The following is an 18,246-nucleotide window of genomic DNA, read 5'->3' on the forward strand; positions in this document are numbered from 1 at the left end:
ACATGACATGCATGCACAAATTTTTCTCCCAATCCTCTTTAGCACAAACTCCGCCCCATAGCTGATTCTAAAGATTTTATTGGTAGAGTAAATCACAGTGTTCCTACACTGTGCTACAAAAAATGATAACCCCTAAACGTACCCCACACCTGACCCTAACCAAACAGTGAAACTGACAGCACAGCCTGATTTGCGCTGAATAGCGTGGTAAAGAAAGTTGCAGTTCAGAAGATATATAAATGGATCATTCATTTATTCATTCAGTTATTAGGATTTTGCGATATGAAATTGACTGCCTGTTCTGTAACTCCCCAACCGGACCTCACCAGACAATGGCACCTTTAGTTAAACCAAGTGTTACTACCCCCTTCGCCCCCGTTGCTTAAAAAAAAAACAATAGAATAAAATATTTTCCCTGTGTGCGCTGGGACAGCTCATGGGTAATTCCCTTTTATATCATGAAGCAGAGGTTCAAACTCTGTTGCCGACACAGGTCCGTCCTTAGCTGACGTGGGGCCCGGTCCGTTCAGCATGGGGAGCCCCCTCAAGCACGGGGTCTGGTGCGACCACACCAGTTGCACCCCCCTAATGATGGCCCTGTCCGAACACCACTGGCCACAAACTTTGGGCTCTGCTCTCTCAGAGCTTATTTATTTATATAGCATATTTTATTTTAGATCAACTAGAAACAATGTTTAATTTATAAAGTTTAATTTTGAAATGTAAGTCAATAACAATAGAGGGTTTTCACGACGCGTCATCAACCCGGAAGTCGGCCATTTTGGAGGCACTGAACGTAAACAGTGCCATTGAACTGAATGGACTCGCAAATTTGGCTGATTATTGCTTCTGAAAAATGGTCAAGTTTTGGTCTGTACTCATTGGTCGCACCGAGAAAAAACATTTCTAGTTCTATAGACTGCCGAAAGTTAAAGAGAAGAGTGCAAAAAAACTGATGAAAGATGGCGTTTGAGGTAGAGAGAGGCACAGCATCAGCCACATGTGTAAATGAAGCATTATCTATGGCTACATTTTTGACGTAAAATAGTTAACTATGGGTACATACACACTGTCAATCCGATTATCTTTGTATCCGTTTGGAATATTATCTAAAATGATGTCCATGCTGTATTGCAACTGTTCAGGTCCAATTTGTGTGTCCACGCAGCTCTTTGACAACACGGCAATGATGTTGCGTTGATGGAGGGGTATTGCATTTGCAATATAAATGTTTTCTTATTTAAATTTGACGCGACTTTGCATTGACTTAACATTGAAATCACTCGCGCCTGACGCGCTATTCGCGTCCGGTCTGAACGCACCTTTCAGTGCGTGTCCTGTCCACTACAGCAGCAAAAGTCCGCTCAGTGCGCATGGCATCGCTGTAACGTCTCCGCTTTGGGGTGTGTCTGTTGCGAGTGTGTTTAATCTAAGTTTTTTTTCAACACACGGACAGTGGTTTAGGCGGCTCTGGCCGCGCTGGACTAAGTTACTGCGTCTCGAGCTGCAGAACTGTAGGAGGCTGGTAAGTTACTGTTTGCACAACTCTTTTTCCACGCCGGTTTCAAAATACTTTTCAAAAATAATAATTTTCTGCTCGTCCGGCACTTTGCAACAACACAGCCTTGTTTCGGCAGCGACTTTCAGCATGTTCCCTATAACAACGTCTGATGTTTACATTTTACGTGGCGTGAGAAAGTCACATGAACCACGCGAAAGAGCGTTCAGACTGGTGGATTTCCTGATATGTGATTTGAATAGGATATTAAACCACATATGGATGTATAGCTTGAAACGGATTTCATGTGCTTTTTTTTGGACTGACAATCTGAACGTAAGTTAGTCAATGTCGGGATATGAAATAAAAGTAAGGACTAGTTAGAGAAGCTAGCTCGTTCAGATCTTTACCACATATTACCTTAAGTTTGTCAAAATGTTGAGCTCTTTCCTGCTTTAAGTCCTTCTCTATATGATTTTGCAGCTTCCATGTGTTGTTCCCGTGGTTTAGACATCAGAAATTAGTGTAACAATGTGTTCAGTAGTACATAAACAGTGCAATCCATGCCGTTATTTACATCCGAGTACCTCCAATATGGCCGCGCATCCGGGTAACTGACCAAATCGTGACGTAGGTGAAAACCCTCTATAGGCTGAAGCCAGAGCCAATGGTGAAAGTTTTGGCTCGAAGAGACCCTGCTCCATTTGGAAGGTTCTGGATTGGGAGAAAAATTGCACATGCGCAGTATCGCCGCTCCCTATACGCAGAGTACGCAGTCTGCGTAGGGCACCAACACCCAGAGGGGGCACCATCCCAGTTGCTCCAAAAAAAAAAAAAAAACAGGCATAAAGTTGGCTTGACGTTGGATGTTCGGCAGTCTCACATTTAGGGACCGTCTCTAAAGTTACATGCGATATTGGTATACACTTTTCTAACGTCAGTAGCATTTGAGGAGAATGACTTTCATAAAAACAACTGTAATTGTTCATCTAGGTGTCAGCTATAATGCACAATTGAATTGAATGTTTGATAGTTATTAAAATGAACGGTAAATCATATATAAATTATGCTACTTTTTCACATGGGCTCAAACGCAAATTAGAAGCTCAATAGCATTTGAGGAGAAAGACTTGCAGTCATAAAACAATTGTAATGTGTTCATTTAGGTGTCAGCTACAATGCACACCTTATACATTTTTAATATGTATTAAAATAAATAAATCATTTAGGTAAAAACAAGGCCCGTTTATCACTTTCAGGCACATTCCTGTGAAAGTGTTTTTTTTTTCAGGTTCCCTTACGAAAATTACCCATGGTTTTAACAATAACACCACAAATCATAGTTCTTGTAGCCATGGTAACTTAAAATTAACCATGGTTTTGTTACTTCAAATAATAATTTACAAAGAAGCATTAATATACTGTAATATTTTTGTTGTTGTTATTGTTGCATAAAATGACTTAAAATGCATTATATAAAAAACAATCTGGAATTTTGTGAGTTCTGTCTCCTGCAGGCTGCGCGCGGCGCGTCAATCTGAGTGGAGGCGTGGTGAAGTGACGAGGTTTCGCTGAGAGCTTGAGGATCCAGTGTAACTTACATAGATCTTACTGACAAGCTCTTTTTAATACTTGTCATTGGTTAAATATTTGCAAAGCCCTCTGATTTAAAATAATTATAACGGATTATAGTCTGGACCGTTTTTTCACGGCAAATCTGACAGGGTTAGGGCATGGCAACTGTTATTCTCTGCCATGCATGGGTCTTAAATTTTGTCCCTTTAACCCGGCCCGTGTCGAAATAGTCCAGTTTTATATGCTAATATCAAGTGATTATATTTCGTTTAGTTTTTATTAAGGTTAAGTTTCATTCGTGGCTGTGATCTGATTTTATTTGTGTGCAGTCACAATAACAACAAATGTTGTGCTTTTGTAGAATTGGGAAAAACAACTTGATGTGCTTTCTGCCGTGTTGTCTTTAACAGCAGAACAAAAATGAACCGACACTCAGCGAAAACATGCCTCACAGACATGATAAATAAATCTTTATAAGGATTTAAATGACTACTTAAGGAAATAAAACAAATCGAAAACAAAAACTTTCATTATAATCATAATCCATAAAGGTGCACTTCTCTTTAAAGGCGCGTCTAATGGAGATGGTGAGTCAGGATCGGCAATTCATCCTTTTGACACAGAATCAGAAAACACTAGTTTATCAGTAAATAATTCAAATATCTCCTTACTATTTCCCCCTGTCACATTTATGATCGTTACTTTTGCCGGTGCTTAGCGGCAAGCTTAAGTTTATTGCGTGTATTTGAAAGCAAAACTGTTACACACTGCTGCTGCGGGACACGAAACACCGTCGAGTCGCTCGTGACAGTCGTGGCAGCATGGACTCCTGTTATTTCCATCAGGGCGGCAATTATTATTATTTGTCCATCACTAATGGATGTATGTATAAAATATAAAAATAAGGAGAAGCCTAAAACAGACCCGACCCGTGTCTGAACTATGATGTGAAAATGTACCAGAGGCCTGCCCGACTGGCGTAAAAAGGAGGAGAGGGGTCCGCCAAATGAGGTGCCGGATCGGATTTCGGAGGTGCCGGATCCGGATCCGGCTTGTTCCAGCACAAATTAAGACAAAAAACTTAAAAAACTTCTTTAACAAAAAAACTAAAATCAAGATTTATTGTCAACTCAATCATCCATGTAACAGGTGAGATAACATTGCACATCTCTCACAGGTTGATATAAAACACGTCTGCTTTACAATGGTGTCCTGATAATCCTGTCAGGGATTATGTATCTTAAAATTAAAAACATCAATTTATCTTATAGGAGTACTGAATATCAGCCATATTCCTCCACATGGTTTCTGTGTCTCTCTTCACAGCAGTCAGGCCAGAGCTCTCCTCTGATGAGGCAACAGCTCTACCTTGTGAAGAAAGATCATCATGACACTGTTATAATTACAATGATATGAACGATGTGAAGTGATTTTTACACAGTTTATACTATCTTACTAACAAAATTTTAATTTAACCATTATAATAATTGCACAAAAATGTTAAACTAACAAATCATGCTCATCTCTCTTAAAAATGTTTCCCCAAAAAGTTACAAACACTTGTTAATATTTGGCTTTTGATAGCATTATGTGTATACAACTTTAAAATTGGTCACTTAGTTCCCCATTAAACCTTTCAATAATTGAAAGTGATTAACAAAATAACTATGTTTTAGCATGAACTGACTGACTTTGATTCCTTTGGGATCCGGTGCCTCTGTGTCTTCTGTAGGGCAGGACTCCAGCGAGTCGTGCAGATGGTCGATGGCCTCACTGGTGGCAATGTGGACTGCCAGCTGTCTGTTCTCAGTCATCCTGCCACCATAGAAAGCCTGGCTCTGAGGATTCACTGCAGAGACAACCGGCCAAATCAGTACATCAATACACTTACTAATGAAATGGGCACAGAAAGCACCAATTTGCAGGAGAAGAATAGGATTAAACACTATACCTCCGAACATCTGGGAGTAGCCTTGGCTTAGGTTCAGACCCAGTGAGCTGCCAGAGGATTCCTTCATCATGGGAGCTGGAGCTGTGGGCAGGAGGATGGTGCCTCCAGAACGACTGAATGGATTGGAATGGCTGTGTGATGCTTTACGTTCTGCCTCTGATTTGTCTTTATCTTCAGACCCTATATTTAAATAGTGAGATGATTCCATTTAGATTTCTTCAATAATTTCCTCAGTATGAGGGTATTCAATTTATCAAGCTGAATTATTTTTAATTATTAATACAATAAGCATTATAATGTTTTTAGGGAGCATTTTTGCAACCTGAACAAACCTTGAATTGTCATGAAAAAGTCAGATTATCTGATGACCTAAAAACTTACTATTATTGACAAAGCCATGAGTAGATGCAGGGTTCCTCACTATAACATCTTTTCCCGTTTTATGTTTGTTTGTTTTTCTACAAGTTAGATAGGCCACATGATTTTGAACAGTTTTTCAAATATTGACAAACCGTAATTTTGCTAAAAATATTTTTTGTCTAACAAATAATAATAAAACATTGTGCTAAATCACTTGAGGTTTTGTTTTAAAAAATGTCATCATGATAATCAGGCTTTTGTAGCAGCCTAACATTTATACGTTTACACATTGATTGGGGACAGTGAGATTTTTTTAATTTGTTTTTTAAAGAAGTGTCACCAAAGCTTCATAATCACATGACCCCCAGAAATTATTATAATATACTGATTTGCTGCTGAAGAATCATTTCTTATTGTTGTGCTGCTTAATTTTTTTCTTTTGAAAAAAATGTTTTTTTTTTCAGGATTCTTGGATGAGCAGAAAGTAAAAAAAAAAAAAAAGTATTTATTTTAAATGGAAATATTTTGTATAATTATAGATGTATTTGACACTTTATATAAATTTTAAGCATCTTTACTGAATGAAAGTAATCATTTCTTTAAAACAAAACTTACCAAAACTTTTGAACAGTATTTTATTCATCCTTACAAATTAAAATTTGGAAAATAAAAACTCATAATAGAAGAGATACCTTCAAGCCATAGTATGTATAAATTCATGTATGCTGATCTCGACCCACAAATAAAGTGAGTCTCACCAGACAGAGAAGCTGTGGTCAGACTCAAAGACTCCAGAGGCTCCTTCACCTGACTCTTCAAATGCTCCCCTTTATCTGGCAGAGCTGACACGTTCACCACTGAAAGAGTGGCCTAGGAAAGATAGAGCACACACAGAGGAACAAAAAGTGAGTGTTGAATCTCAAGCATAACCAGCTGAATCAAATTTGCATGTATTACAACACTATTATTATAACTATTACATAATATTAACAGTAACTAACAAGAAAACAGTAAAGGATGAGTAACCTTCTTCTGCTTGAGCTGGGCTGTGAGATGGCTGTGGAGGGCCCTGGGGTCCTCAAACCGAGCCTGAACTTTAGAAGCAGGCTGGAAACCAGGATAAGAAGTGAGTGTTTTCTGAACATGTGCAGCTGGAGTCGGAGCACTCTTCAGGGTGGGTGGTTTGGTACTGTTTACTGAAAATTAAATGCTGTGGGTTTTTCATAAACTGGTACATCCTGTAATGTGGAGCATGAGGGTGAGCTGCTCTTGCTCTGCAGTATTTGGGTTTTATCTGTAACTGATTTTGAATTACCTGTGATTTGTCTGTTTGAGTGGTCATCATGTTTCATTCTCATGCCCGTTTTTGTAGTCTTCTTCTCCTGTAGGTGTTTGAGGCTGGTCTTGGATTCACCCGGTCCTTCAATTCTTTCGTTAACAGAGTTTGGACTCTCAGGACATGCCCCGTCCTGTGCCGTGCTCCTCAGCCTCTCGTCATCAGACACTCTCTTCTTTATCTTCATCCCAGCGGGAAGTTTCTTGTTCCTCCAAGACTCTATCTCTGTTGTCTTGGAACGCTCTTCTTTCTTTTTAGCACTACTATGATCTTTACCGTTCACACTTTTATCACCATTGATCTCTCCTCTATGCTTTTCAGCATCTGGATTCTTCTTGCGTTCTGAAGATTTGTCCTGTTTTGTCTTGACTTTGAAAGGGTGTGACAGGAGTGAGGATTGAAGATCTTTCTCTGACAAATCAATCATTTTCTCAGGGTCTTTCTGCAGGAAGGTAGTAGTAAATTCATGATTTTAAAAACAAAAAGTGGACAATATATTGTGGACACAAATATGGTAACTTTTTTTTTCTCTCCAAGAAAAACAACCAAACCACTTCTCTCTTTCAGATTTTCCAATCATACAGTGATAAAACAACCTGATTATGAAAGAAATAAAGTATTAATAGCAAGGATTTAGAATCCTTTCCACTTTACCGTTCATTGTTCCATCTAATAGTCAGTTACAAGGATTGTAGCTAGAAAAATGTTTACATGTTCAGAAAAGAGTCCTCCTGATTTGTTACTAACCTCAGAACAACCTACATTATGACACCTCAATATATTGTGTTATTTTACTCCAAAATATTATGTATGGTTAAAAAAAATCAACAGACTTTATCATCTTATTGCAGTGCTTTCCATTTGGATTTTACCAGTGAACAAAATATGACAGGTACAACTCAAATAAGTCATCGCAGTTGTGTTGCAATGTACAATAAAGTCTTATTTTGACATCTGGAACTTGTTTATATCGGTCTCTACTGGACCTGTGCTTCCCAACACTATGAATTTTCATTCTCGCAGTAGATATACAGTGTAACCCTTGTATTTGTCCTGTTTTTCATTGTAAATTAGTGTTTGAAGTTCAACCATGAAGTCCTCGTGCTGAAGCAGTGAGATGGTGGGATCCTGAAAAGCATACGTAAACTCAGAGCAGGGCAACACACTGGCTCATGCACATTTGATTTATATGAACAATATACAAAACCACTTATTCTTAAATACAATGAATACAATTTGATTAAATTATTAGTCATATTATTATTGTGTGTTACTCACTCTGTAGGCAGTCTACATGTTGCATGGCTTTGCATCACGCGCAGTGAGGATATAAAAACGTTTGCCCTTATTCGGTCCTTCCTTAACATCATTCTTCAGCAAGCATGTACTACCTGAATAACACAGGTCGAATTAGCCCTTTGTATTGTGTGTGTCTGTATATATATATATATAACACACATTTCTTTAAAACCGCAAAATATCGATCCTTCACACTGTGATAAACGAGATTACGATACGTAACGTGTGTTTCACATAGGATTCTTTTCAGTTTATGACAGCGCCTTTTTTCATTTAAATCACCGGCTTCTCTTTGACTGTGGACACAAATACTGTCGCGATTATGATGACGTAATCTGCACTGTAGCCAATAAATGCCTTACTGAAACTACTGTAGGCCTACTAATATACTGACATTTGTATAGCAGTAACAATAAAAGTAGTAACTATGTTATTTTGGTAGAAGCTTTTGTTACAATGGTAAATTTTTTACAGGTACGTTGCCCCAAACTGAAAAAAATATATCAATTCCACATGTACGTGCTATACAGCAGGTGGAGCCATGGGCACGTGAACGGACATATGTTTTGTTCTGAATATGATTCATAGCATCTTGACCATGAAATACTGACCATAAGTCAGAGGAAAATCATACGTTTGATGAAAGATTTCCATAAAAATTGGTCTAATCATATTTTGCTTCAAAGAAACTCATCTCCAAGACAGGTTTTTTTTTTCTAGAAAAATTGGTTCATCACCCTCTTTAGAAAATAATTTCATAGACAACAGAAGTCCTTCTATTTGGGGCCTTTTCGGTCCAAACTGTTTTTAAAAATTGCCCCTTCATCAGGCTACATCATTATCCATTTTGTAACTTTCTTTTCCTAAAATTCAGCTTGGAAAATGACTAAATATGAATCTCATTGTGATTCCACTCGCACCTCTAAGTATTACTAAAAGCATAATAAATATTATCAATCTAATTATTGGAAAAAAAAAATATAAATACAGGAATAAGCATGCTTTATTTGTTTTATGTCATAATTGTTAATCTTTTTAGGCAGTTTATTTAGTTAAGAACATAACTGCAGTAATCTATGTGTCCTCCAGACAGTATTTGTAATTTTCAAGCCAGAATTTATTTCATTATGCATAAACAATAAAGTATCTGAAGTCTCATATTCTCACGAGTGTAGGCCTATACATGCCTCAGATGAAAAAGCACATGCTGACAATACAAATTAAAGCATCTGCTCAGCTTACGCTTCGTCTGAAGCTGGATTCTTCTCCAGTCAGGTAGCTATCATCTCTGCCTGCTCTGCAAAGAAACATTTGCTGAATTATGTGAAATGCCATCTGGAGCAATACAATGTCTTAGCATCATGAAAAGGACACATGAGTGCTACTCATCTCAAATAAAAGTAAAAGTTAAGTGAAAACCCAACAGTAATGCAGTTATTTACCGCTAAAGCCACACACAGAGAAACTTGCATAGTGTTACATCTAGAATATGACTTTTAAATGTTATTAAATGATATGTTTTGACTTTTTCTGTTCTATTATATGAAGAATAACTTACTGTCATTGACGGCTACTAAATACTAGCCTATTAGCATGAGAGCGTACCCAAGGGTAACCCAAACACATAAACAGAACTCTCTTTGTGTAGCTATACCGTTGGTGATGACACAGTGACGAAATTGTTGTATTTAGGCACACAGTCTTTAGGCAGACAGTTTGTGCTTTGCTTTGGGAGTCAGATGCTCCCAGAAAGACCAGGAAAATGACAAGTACAAAAACACAGTTTAGCTTACAGCTACTGTAGGCTACTGTGGGACCATGAGCACCAGCATAACAACAACTGACTCTAAAAATCCAAACCCATCCCCTGAAGTCTGAGCTGGTCACAGAATGTTTGACAGAACTTAGCCAAGTGTATGTTAGTCAATTAATTATTGATCATGTGGGATTGCAGCTACTGTTGCCTTACCCATAATGCTACGGTTGCTCAATGAGAGTGAAACAAATTCAAGTTTCCATGTCTAACTGTGACAGCGAGCACCCCCCACTTCCCCAGCCACATATACATCACCTGCAGCCACTCATTGAGGTAACATATTAAGAATGTGATCCACACATGAGTGGAGACAGCACCGTCAGTGAGGGATAATCTTGTTAGGGAGAGTGCCAAGTGCTCTCAGCTCCTCTGTGGGTATGTAGTTTTTCACTCATTGCTTCCCTGAGGTAGGCTACTACAGCCCCGGAGGAACACAGGCTGATGTGAACTGTTAGCTTTGACTCTGGGGAGCTATGAGAGACAGGACAAAAAGAAAGTGTGTAAATCAGAATATTAAAGCATTACATTCCCTTTAATCAGCAGCCGCCCAAGCTCCAGGTTGGAGCCCTTTGTGTATACAGTGTATTATTTACATTAGAATAAAATTTCACACTTTTTACAGATTTTTACACGTTGACACACTTTACTGCAAAGTCAACCTGTGCTGGAAGTCTGCTGAGGTTATCTGGTTGAGAACCACTACTGGCTTTCTCTTGAGCTGAGAAAAGAGGTTTATACAGGGGACAAACAAAAATTAAACTCCAAAGGTGCAAAAGCTGTTGACAACTCATCTTCATAATTTTTTGTTTTTATTGACAGAACTAGGAAATTAGAATATGCTCCAAAAAAATAAAACAAAAAATAAACAGAGGATTGTGTATTCAGACAAGCTATAGTCACTTCAATATTTGCCTTAGAGAATACTAGTGCAAATTCTAGTGACTATTGGCAATTCCTTTGGCCTCATGAAACTAGTTTGGGATGTATTATTAAGACGTTTAATCTTTGTCTCTATATAAGAAACGACTTCAGATATATTTATAGTAGTATTATGGAATTCATTAAGACTCTTAGCAAAAGCGATCAGAAGATTAATTATAATCATATTATCTTACTCCCATCCATTCTGAATTACCCAGTCCCAGAAGAGCAAATAAATAGAGCTCAGCATATTAGTTTGCTGCTGTGACAACATTTAATGTAAACATTACTTCAGTTCGCGCTAGCAGTGTAAAATGAACTACAAACATTATTACAGAAGAACTGATAAACTGATTGAACCTCGTTCACCATGCAGAGTTTAAGAAGCATCTGCTTACCCATGTATGCTAGCAAATCCAAAACCAATTGCTTATCTCTTCATATACTTTTTTGTGAGTGTGTGAAAGATAGGGAATGTGAGCATGAAATCATAGGTGCAACCATGCAATCCTGCCTCGCTTTATTGCTAAGTCTTTTGATGTATCATGGATTGATCGGTGTCTGAAAATATTAGCATTTTTTTAAATGTACTCAGGTAATCAGCTAGCAGGGGTAGCTAACTTATAGGGATAGGTTCACCATTTCGAACACAAAAGATGATATTTTAAAATTTGTTGGTAACCAAACAGTTGCCAGTAGACATTGACCTCTATTATGTGGATGTCAATGGCTATAATGGCTATACCCCTATAAACCATCAAACAGCTTGGCCAGGGCTGGGAGACCTGCTAACCACCTACTGTAGGCTGCCTTAAGGTTTACATTTTTTTTTAGCAGATAGAGTCAAATGCAACTATAACACATGAAAGGGTGTTCTGTTTTTGGTCTCTGATACATATAGTACTTTTCTTCAGCAGCTCACTTTGGCCTCCTCTGGTGAAAATCACAGGGTTAGCAGTGTACCTGTAAAGGGTAGCTGAAGTAGCATTTGCCTAATGAAAGCAATTTTGCTAAACAAAGGCATTTTAAAAAAAGGCGCTAATCATGGGAGATTTTAATATTCATGTTGATAATACAAATGATGCATTAGGACTTGTGTTTACTGACCTAATAAACTCTTTTGGAGTCAAGCAAAATGTCACCGGGCCCACTCATCGTTTTAATCATACACTAGATTTAATTATATCTCATGGAATCGATCTTACTGCTATAGATATTGTACCTCAAAGTGATGATATTACAGACCATTTCCTTGTATCGTGCATGCTTCATATCACTGATATTAACTATATGTCTCAGCGCTACCGTCTGGGCAGAACTATTGTTCCAGTCACCAAAGACAGATTTGCAAATAACCTGCCTGATCTATGTCAACTGCTATTTGTACCCAAAAATACACATGAATTAGACGAAATGACTGACAACATGGGCACTATTTTCTCTAATACATTAAAAGCTGTTGCCCCCATCAAATTGAAAAAGGTTAGAGAAAAACGTACTGTGCCATAGTATAACAATAATACTCACTCTCTCAAGAAAGTAACTCGTAGTCTTGAACGCAAATGGAGAAAAACTAACTTGGAAGTTTTTAGAATTGCATGGAAAAACAGTATGTCCAGCTATAGACAGGCTCTAAAAACTGCTAGGGCAGAGCATATACACAAGATCATTGAAAATAACAAAAACAATCCAAGGTTTTTATTTAGCACAATGGCTAAATTAACAAATTACCAGACGCCACCTGATTCAAATATTCCACCAACGTTTAATAGTAATGACTTTATGAATTTCTTCACTCATAAAATAGATAACATTAGAAATACAATAGCAAATGTAGATTCTACAGCGTCTAACACTTCAGTTTCATCCATCGCACCCAAAGATAAACTGCAGTGCTTTACAACTATAGGACAGGAAGAACTAAATAAACGTATCACTGTATCTAAACCAACAACATGTTTATTAGATCCTGTACCCACTAAATTACGGAAAGAGTTGTTACCTTAAGCCGAAGAACCGCTTCTCAATATCATTAACTCGTCGTTATCTTTAAGTCACGTCCCAAAACCATTCAAGCTGGCGGTTATTAAGCCTCTTATTAAGAAACCAAAACTAGATCCTAGTGTACTAGCAAATTATAGGCCTATTTCAAATCTTCCATTTATGTCTAAAATTTCAATTGAGCACCTTCCTGCACAAAAATGATCTGTATGAAGAATTTCAGTCAGGTTTTAGGCCCCACCATAGCACAGAAACTGCACTTGTTAAAATTACAAATGACCTGCTTCTTGCGTCAGATCAAGGCTGCATCTCATTTCTAGTCTTACTTGATCTTAGTGCTGCATTCAACACCATAGATCATGACATACTCATGGATAGATTACAAAACTATACAGGTATTCAAGGGCAGGCTCTAAGATGGTTTAGATCCTACCTGTCCAATCGCTACCATTTTGTTTACTTAAATGGGGTGTCATCTCATTTATCATCAGTAAAATATGGAGTGCCACAAGGATCCGTCCTAGGTCCCCTTCTATTTTCAATATACATGTTGCCCCTTGGTAATATTATTAGAAAATACGGAATTAGCTTCCACTGTTATGCTGATGATACTCAGCTATATATCTCAACGAGACCAGATGAAACTTCTAAATTATCTAAGCTAACAGAGTGTGTTAAAAATTTAAAAGATTGGATGACAAATAATTTTCTCCAATTAAACTCGGATAAGAGAGAGATATTAATTATTGAACCAAAAAACACTACACAGAATCTTGTAGATTACAATCTGCAACTAGACGGATGTACTGTTACTTCCTCTTCAGTCAAAAATCTGGGTGTTATATTAGACAGCAGCTTGTCTTTTGAAAATCATATTTCCCATGTTACAAAAACTGCATTCTTCCATCTTAGAAACATTGCCAAGCTACGAAACATGTTATCTGTTTCTGATGCAGAAAAGCTAGTTCATGCATTCATGACCTCTAGACTGGACTATTGTAATGCACTTCTAGGTGGCTGTCCTGCTTCTTCAATAAACAAGCTACAGGTAGTCCAAAATGCAGTGGCTAGAGTCCTTACCAGGTCAAGAAAATATGATCATATTACCCCAATTTTACAGTCTCTGCACTGGCTACCTATTAAGTTGCGTATCAGTTACAAATTATCATTACTTACCTATAAGGCCCTAAATGGTTTAGCTCCTGCGTACCTAACTAGCCTTCTACCACGTTACAATCCATCACGCTCCCTAAGGTCACAAAACGCTGGACTTTTGGTAGTTCCTAGGATAGCAAAGTCCACTAAAGGAGGTAGAGCTTTTTCACATTTGCCTCCCAAACTCTGGAATAGCCTTCCTGATAATGTTCGGGGTTCAGACACACTCTCTCTGTTTAAATCTAGATTAAAAGCGCATCTCTTTCGCCAAGCATTCGAATAATGTATCTCTTAAATTGTGAGTGTAGTTGCATCTGATCAAATGTGCATTCTTATTCATTAGCTTGGGTCAAACAAATTAATTTTACTTTGTTGGATCAGCAGCTATGCTAATGATGTCTATATTTGTTTCTATGTTTTGCCACGGGATTTACATCCCGTGGTAACTAGGATTTACACAAGCTCCAGTCTGGATCCAGAACACCTGAGGAGAGATGATGCTGACCCCCTCAGAGGACCCCAGATGATACTAACCCTGAATCAACAAGCAGAACTAACAAATATTGCTACAAGTGTGACTGCATCATATAATAATTATTAATAATATTAATAATGTTCATCGTCTGGCTGACTACGTCTTGTATTAATTTTTCTAAAAACCCTGTCATACGTGCACAGACTGATAGTCACCACTTATAAGCTACTACTAAATATTGTAGAAACATAATTTTCTGTAAAGTTGCTTTGTAACGATTTGTAAACTTGAATTGAATTTCTTTCTTGAGAACACCGCTAATTAGGATTTGGATCAGGAATGTAAATCGCTTAAAATCCAGCATATCAAGGAATTTTTTTATTTTTTTTTTACTGTGAGCTCTCAGAAGGGTTTGTGTGGATATGCTTCAAATCTTCATGTGTACTTGAAGCTCAGGTTAGTGAAGAAAACTATGATGCAGACAAATCAATACAATGTTAACAAATCTAAATTACCTCGCTTTCCCTCTAATGAAACCCTTAATTTACATAACACTTAACACAACAGTAGCTAACCGGAGACTGGATTTAATGGGGAGGTTAATAATGAAATCCTTCGGCACCATCTAAAACATGTCAAGCAGCAAAACAAGATGGTAGGAACATTCCCTCTGTAAACAATAACAACTAAACACAACACTTGCTCTGAGGCAAATGAATAAGACAGAAATACTCAACTGAAATGCTTCAGATTTCACATTGCCTGGAACTAGAGCTCATTAAAGCTGTGCTGGGCCCCCATAGAAATCCACACATTTTAAAGCTCATCTATTATGGATGACTGTAGATTGTGGCGAGAGTTGAATGTTCAACAACTGAGCAAAAATCTGAGAACATGAAGACAGCAGTAGCTTGAGCTTTCTGTTACGTTTGGCAGTGACTATAGATGATGACATGTGAGATGTGTCCATTCATATGTTAGATCCAGCTCTGAATTTGAACAAACACCGCATACTGTTTAGCTTGAATTAAACTATATACACTAGAGTTCAAACACTTGGGGTCCTTACGATTTTGAAAGAAGTCTCTTTTGTTTGATTGATAATACAGTAAAAAAACCCATAATATTGTGAATTAATGTTACAATATAAAATAATTAATTTGCGAAATCATTTTAATATGCTGATTTGCTGCTTAAGAAAAATCACTCATTTTTCATTCATGCTCTGCATAATATTTTGTGGAACCTATCCAAAAAACAGCATTTATTTAAATACATAATTTTATTTTTTATACAATGTCTCTACTGCAAGTTTTGGTCTGTTTAATGAATCTGTGCTAAAAAAAAAAATTTAGTTGTTTAGGGGGGAAAATTACTGATGTTTTTGAATGGTAGTGTGTATATAATGTAAAATATACAGTCAGCTAGCCATTATTGCACAATTTATTGCATTGTGCATTACCTTGTACATAAGCTGTTTGTAAAAAAATTTTGTCTTCAGAAAATACAACAACTTTTAAATTGATGTCAATGGAAAGATAATTTAAAAAATTTGATCATAACACTCTGACTTCAGTGAATTTTTTTTTTTTAATGTTGCCAATAGATGCTTAAATTGCTTTCATAAAACACAAAGACAACAGAATAATTACAGAAGCATGTCTGAAGAATTTCACTGTTGTCTTTTGAGCTGAGCTTTTTTTTTCCACATTCCATACAGCCTTAATGAGAAAAACACACCTCTCCTGCTCAGCTGTAAGATATTGGAGAGACTGATGCATCTTATCAAGGTCTATCAGACAACTCGACCTTGCATCTGAAGTGGAAAAAATAACTACTTGATTCACCCAGCTGTAAACATAAACACACACTCTTTACATTTCATTCTCTTTCTGTGTTGTTTCCGCAATGCATCAGTCTGCAATCTTTTATCCACTTTTATTCGCTCTCTAATCCATCTTTGTGTTTTGAGGTGGTCTGTCAGAAACATGACCCCGGCTCTGGATGTTATTGAAGAATGCATCCCAATGCCCAGAACCATGTTTCATTGCAATCCTGCAGATGCACGGTGTCTGTTCTCCTCTCTAACACTTTTTTTGTTATATTACAAATGACACAGAGGTACACACCTGTGGCACAGGTTTGCTTTCATCAGAAAGTAATTCCCGTTCCATTCAGGGCTTTCATAAGTCCTGTGACACAAAGCACAGGCGGTGGTGTCAGCAAATTGATTTGACAGTGTTCAGACAGGTAATGTAATGAAGGGTAGCGGGGAGACTGTATTTACAAATTCTCCAAGCAGTTTCTCCCACAGACCCAGCAATGGGAAACACAATCCGACATACATCATGGAGTGAGAGAAGTATTAATATTCATGAGCAGAATAGAGTTTTAGCTGGCGAGTCAAGATGAGTTATGATAGGTGTGATGTGATTTGGTCCTGGCCCCTGGTGGTCACACCATGCACCGTTAGCAGACAGGACAGAAACAGCAGACAGGACCATCTATCCTGTATGACAACCTCGTGCTACTCACATCAGGCCATCACACACACACACAAACACAACAGACACATTAATTATCATTTATACACACCACTGCTTCACAAATCGAGCAAAATATGTTTAAAAAACGCCCACAAATGATACAAATTAAAATAATGAGCCACTGAGCTCAGATGACTGCATGCGTGATTTAGCTCAAAGACCCCGTGAAATTAAAATGAGAGGTTTGTAGCTTTCACTCCATGTGTGTCTACTTAGATGACTCTGAAATGCTAGACGTTGATAGAACATTCACATTCAGCAGATATACATAGGCTACGTACTAGGTACAGAAAATGTTAGGTAATGGCTGTGTGCATTACATAAGATTTTTTGGGATTAAAATGAACAAAAAGAGCAAGTATGCCTACGGTGCTCAAAACCTTAGCTTACCGAGATTCACAACGCTAAGCTCATAATGATTTTTAATTTGAGCTATCAGGTCGGATGTTGCTGTAAAAGTTGCCTTTTAAAGCATTATTTAATTTCATTAACTTTATCACAGTTTCCACAAAAACTTAAACTAAAGTTTTAAACATTAATAATAATAAATAAACCCCAGTCGCCTCAAACCATCATATTCATCCATGCTGAACAAACAGTTACTTTCAGTTTTATGCCTCGTTCGCTAGATGACAAAATCTTGCATATTTTGCCTTTAAGATTAAAGTCTTACTCAGATATATGTCCTGTTTGAATGCTGTTTAGAATTAATATATTTCCCCCAACAAAATCTGTGACTATCTAGCAAGTAGCTACTATTTTCTTTTTCTTTTCTTTTTTTGTACATTGTTGTAAATGTGACAATGGTCTCAAACAGTGCTATATAGATACAAGCTACTTATTAATCATAGTTGCTTATCAATTTAAGAAGGTCTTCAAATCTTAAAAGTCTTTTCTCATTTTGATTTACTTCGTTAGCAGTGGCTGGACATTTAAAATCGATTTTTCTAAGTTACCTCTGTCCCTGAAAACATTTGATCAATTAGCCTGAATATTTTTTCTCAGCTTGTTACAACAAATGGTTCCATAAGAAGCCTATTTATGAAATATTGCGTGCCATCAAGCAGCACACAGACTCAAAATGTCACAAAAGTTCATTGTGTTTGAGTCAAATATCTGCACTCCTTGCATGCCAAACTTGGGGGCTGTAGTCAACTGCTGTAATTTGCAATTACAGAACATCACAAAATACTAGGTAAACAAAGCACAAAATGATGTCTTCATCCAGACATCCTAAATTAGACAGACAGATGCTCCGACTGGCCACTGTCCACCATTAAATCAGGTTTGTGAGGGACAGCAGCTCTCAATGT

At 37.4% G+C, this 18,246-nt stretch overlaps 1 protein-coding gene across 1 annotated transcript; it reads right to left on the reverse strand.

Annotated features, from left to right (window-relative positions):
* Positions 1 to 4,333: 4,333 nt before the first annotated feature.
* Positions 4,334 to 11,158, reverse strand: LOC132095616 (transcription termination factor 2-like). Its single transcript, XM_059500758.1, is given in 12 exon segments — positions 4,334 to 4,441; positions 4,765 to 4,922; positions 5,025 to 5,204; positions 6,143 to 6,254; positions 6,411 to 6,580; positions 6,700 to 7,158; positions 7,240 to 7,316; positions 7,763 to 7,885; positions 8,015 to 8,107; positions 8,238 to 8,315; positions 10,466 to 10,553; positions 11,155 to 11,158. Coding segments are annotated over 12 exon segments (1,650 nt in total).
* Positions 11,159 to 18,246: the final 7,088 nt, after the last annotated feature.

Source organism: Carassius carassius, chromosome 19 (assembly GCF_963082965.1).
Source record: "Carassius carassius chromosome 19, fCarCar2.1, whole genome shotgun sequence".
Lineage (NCBI taxonomy): Eukaryota > Metazoa > Chordata > Actinopteri > Cypriniformes > Cyprinidae > Carassius > Carassius carassius.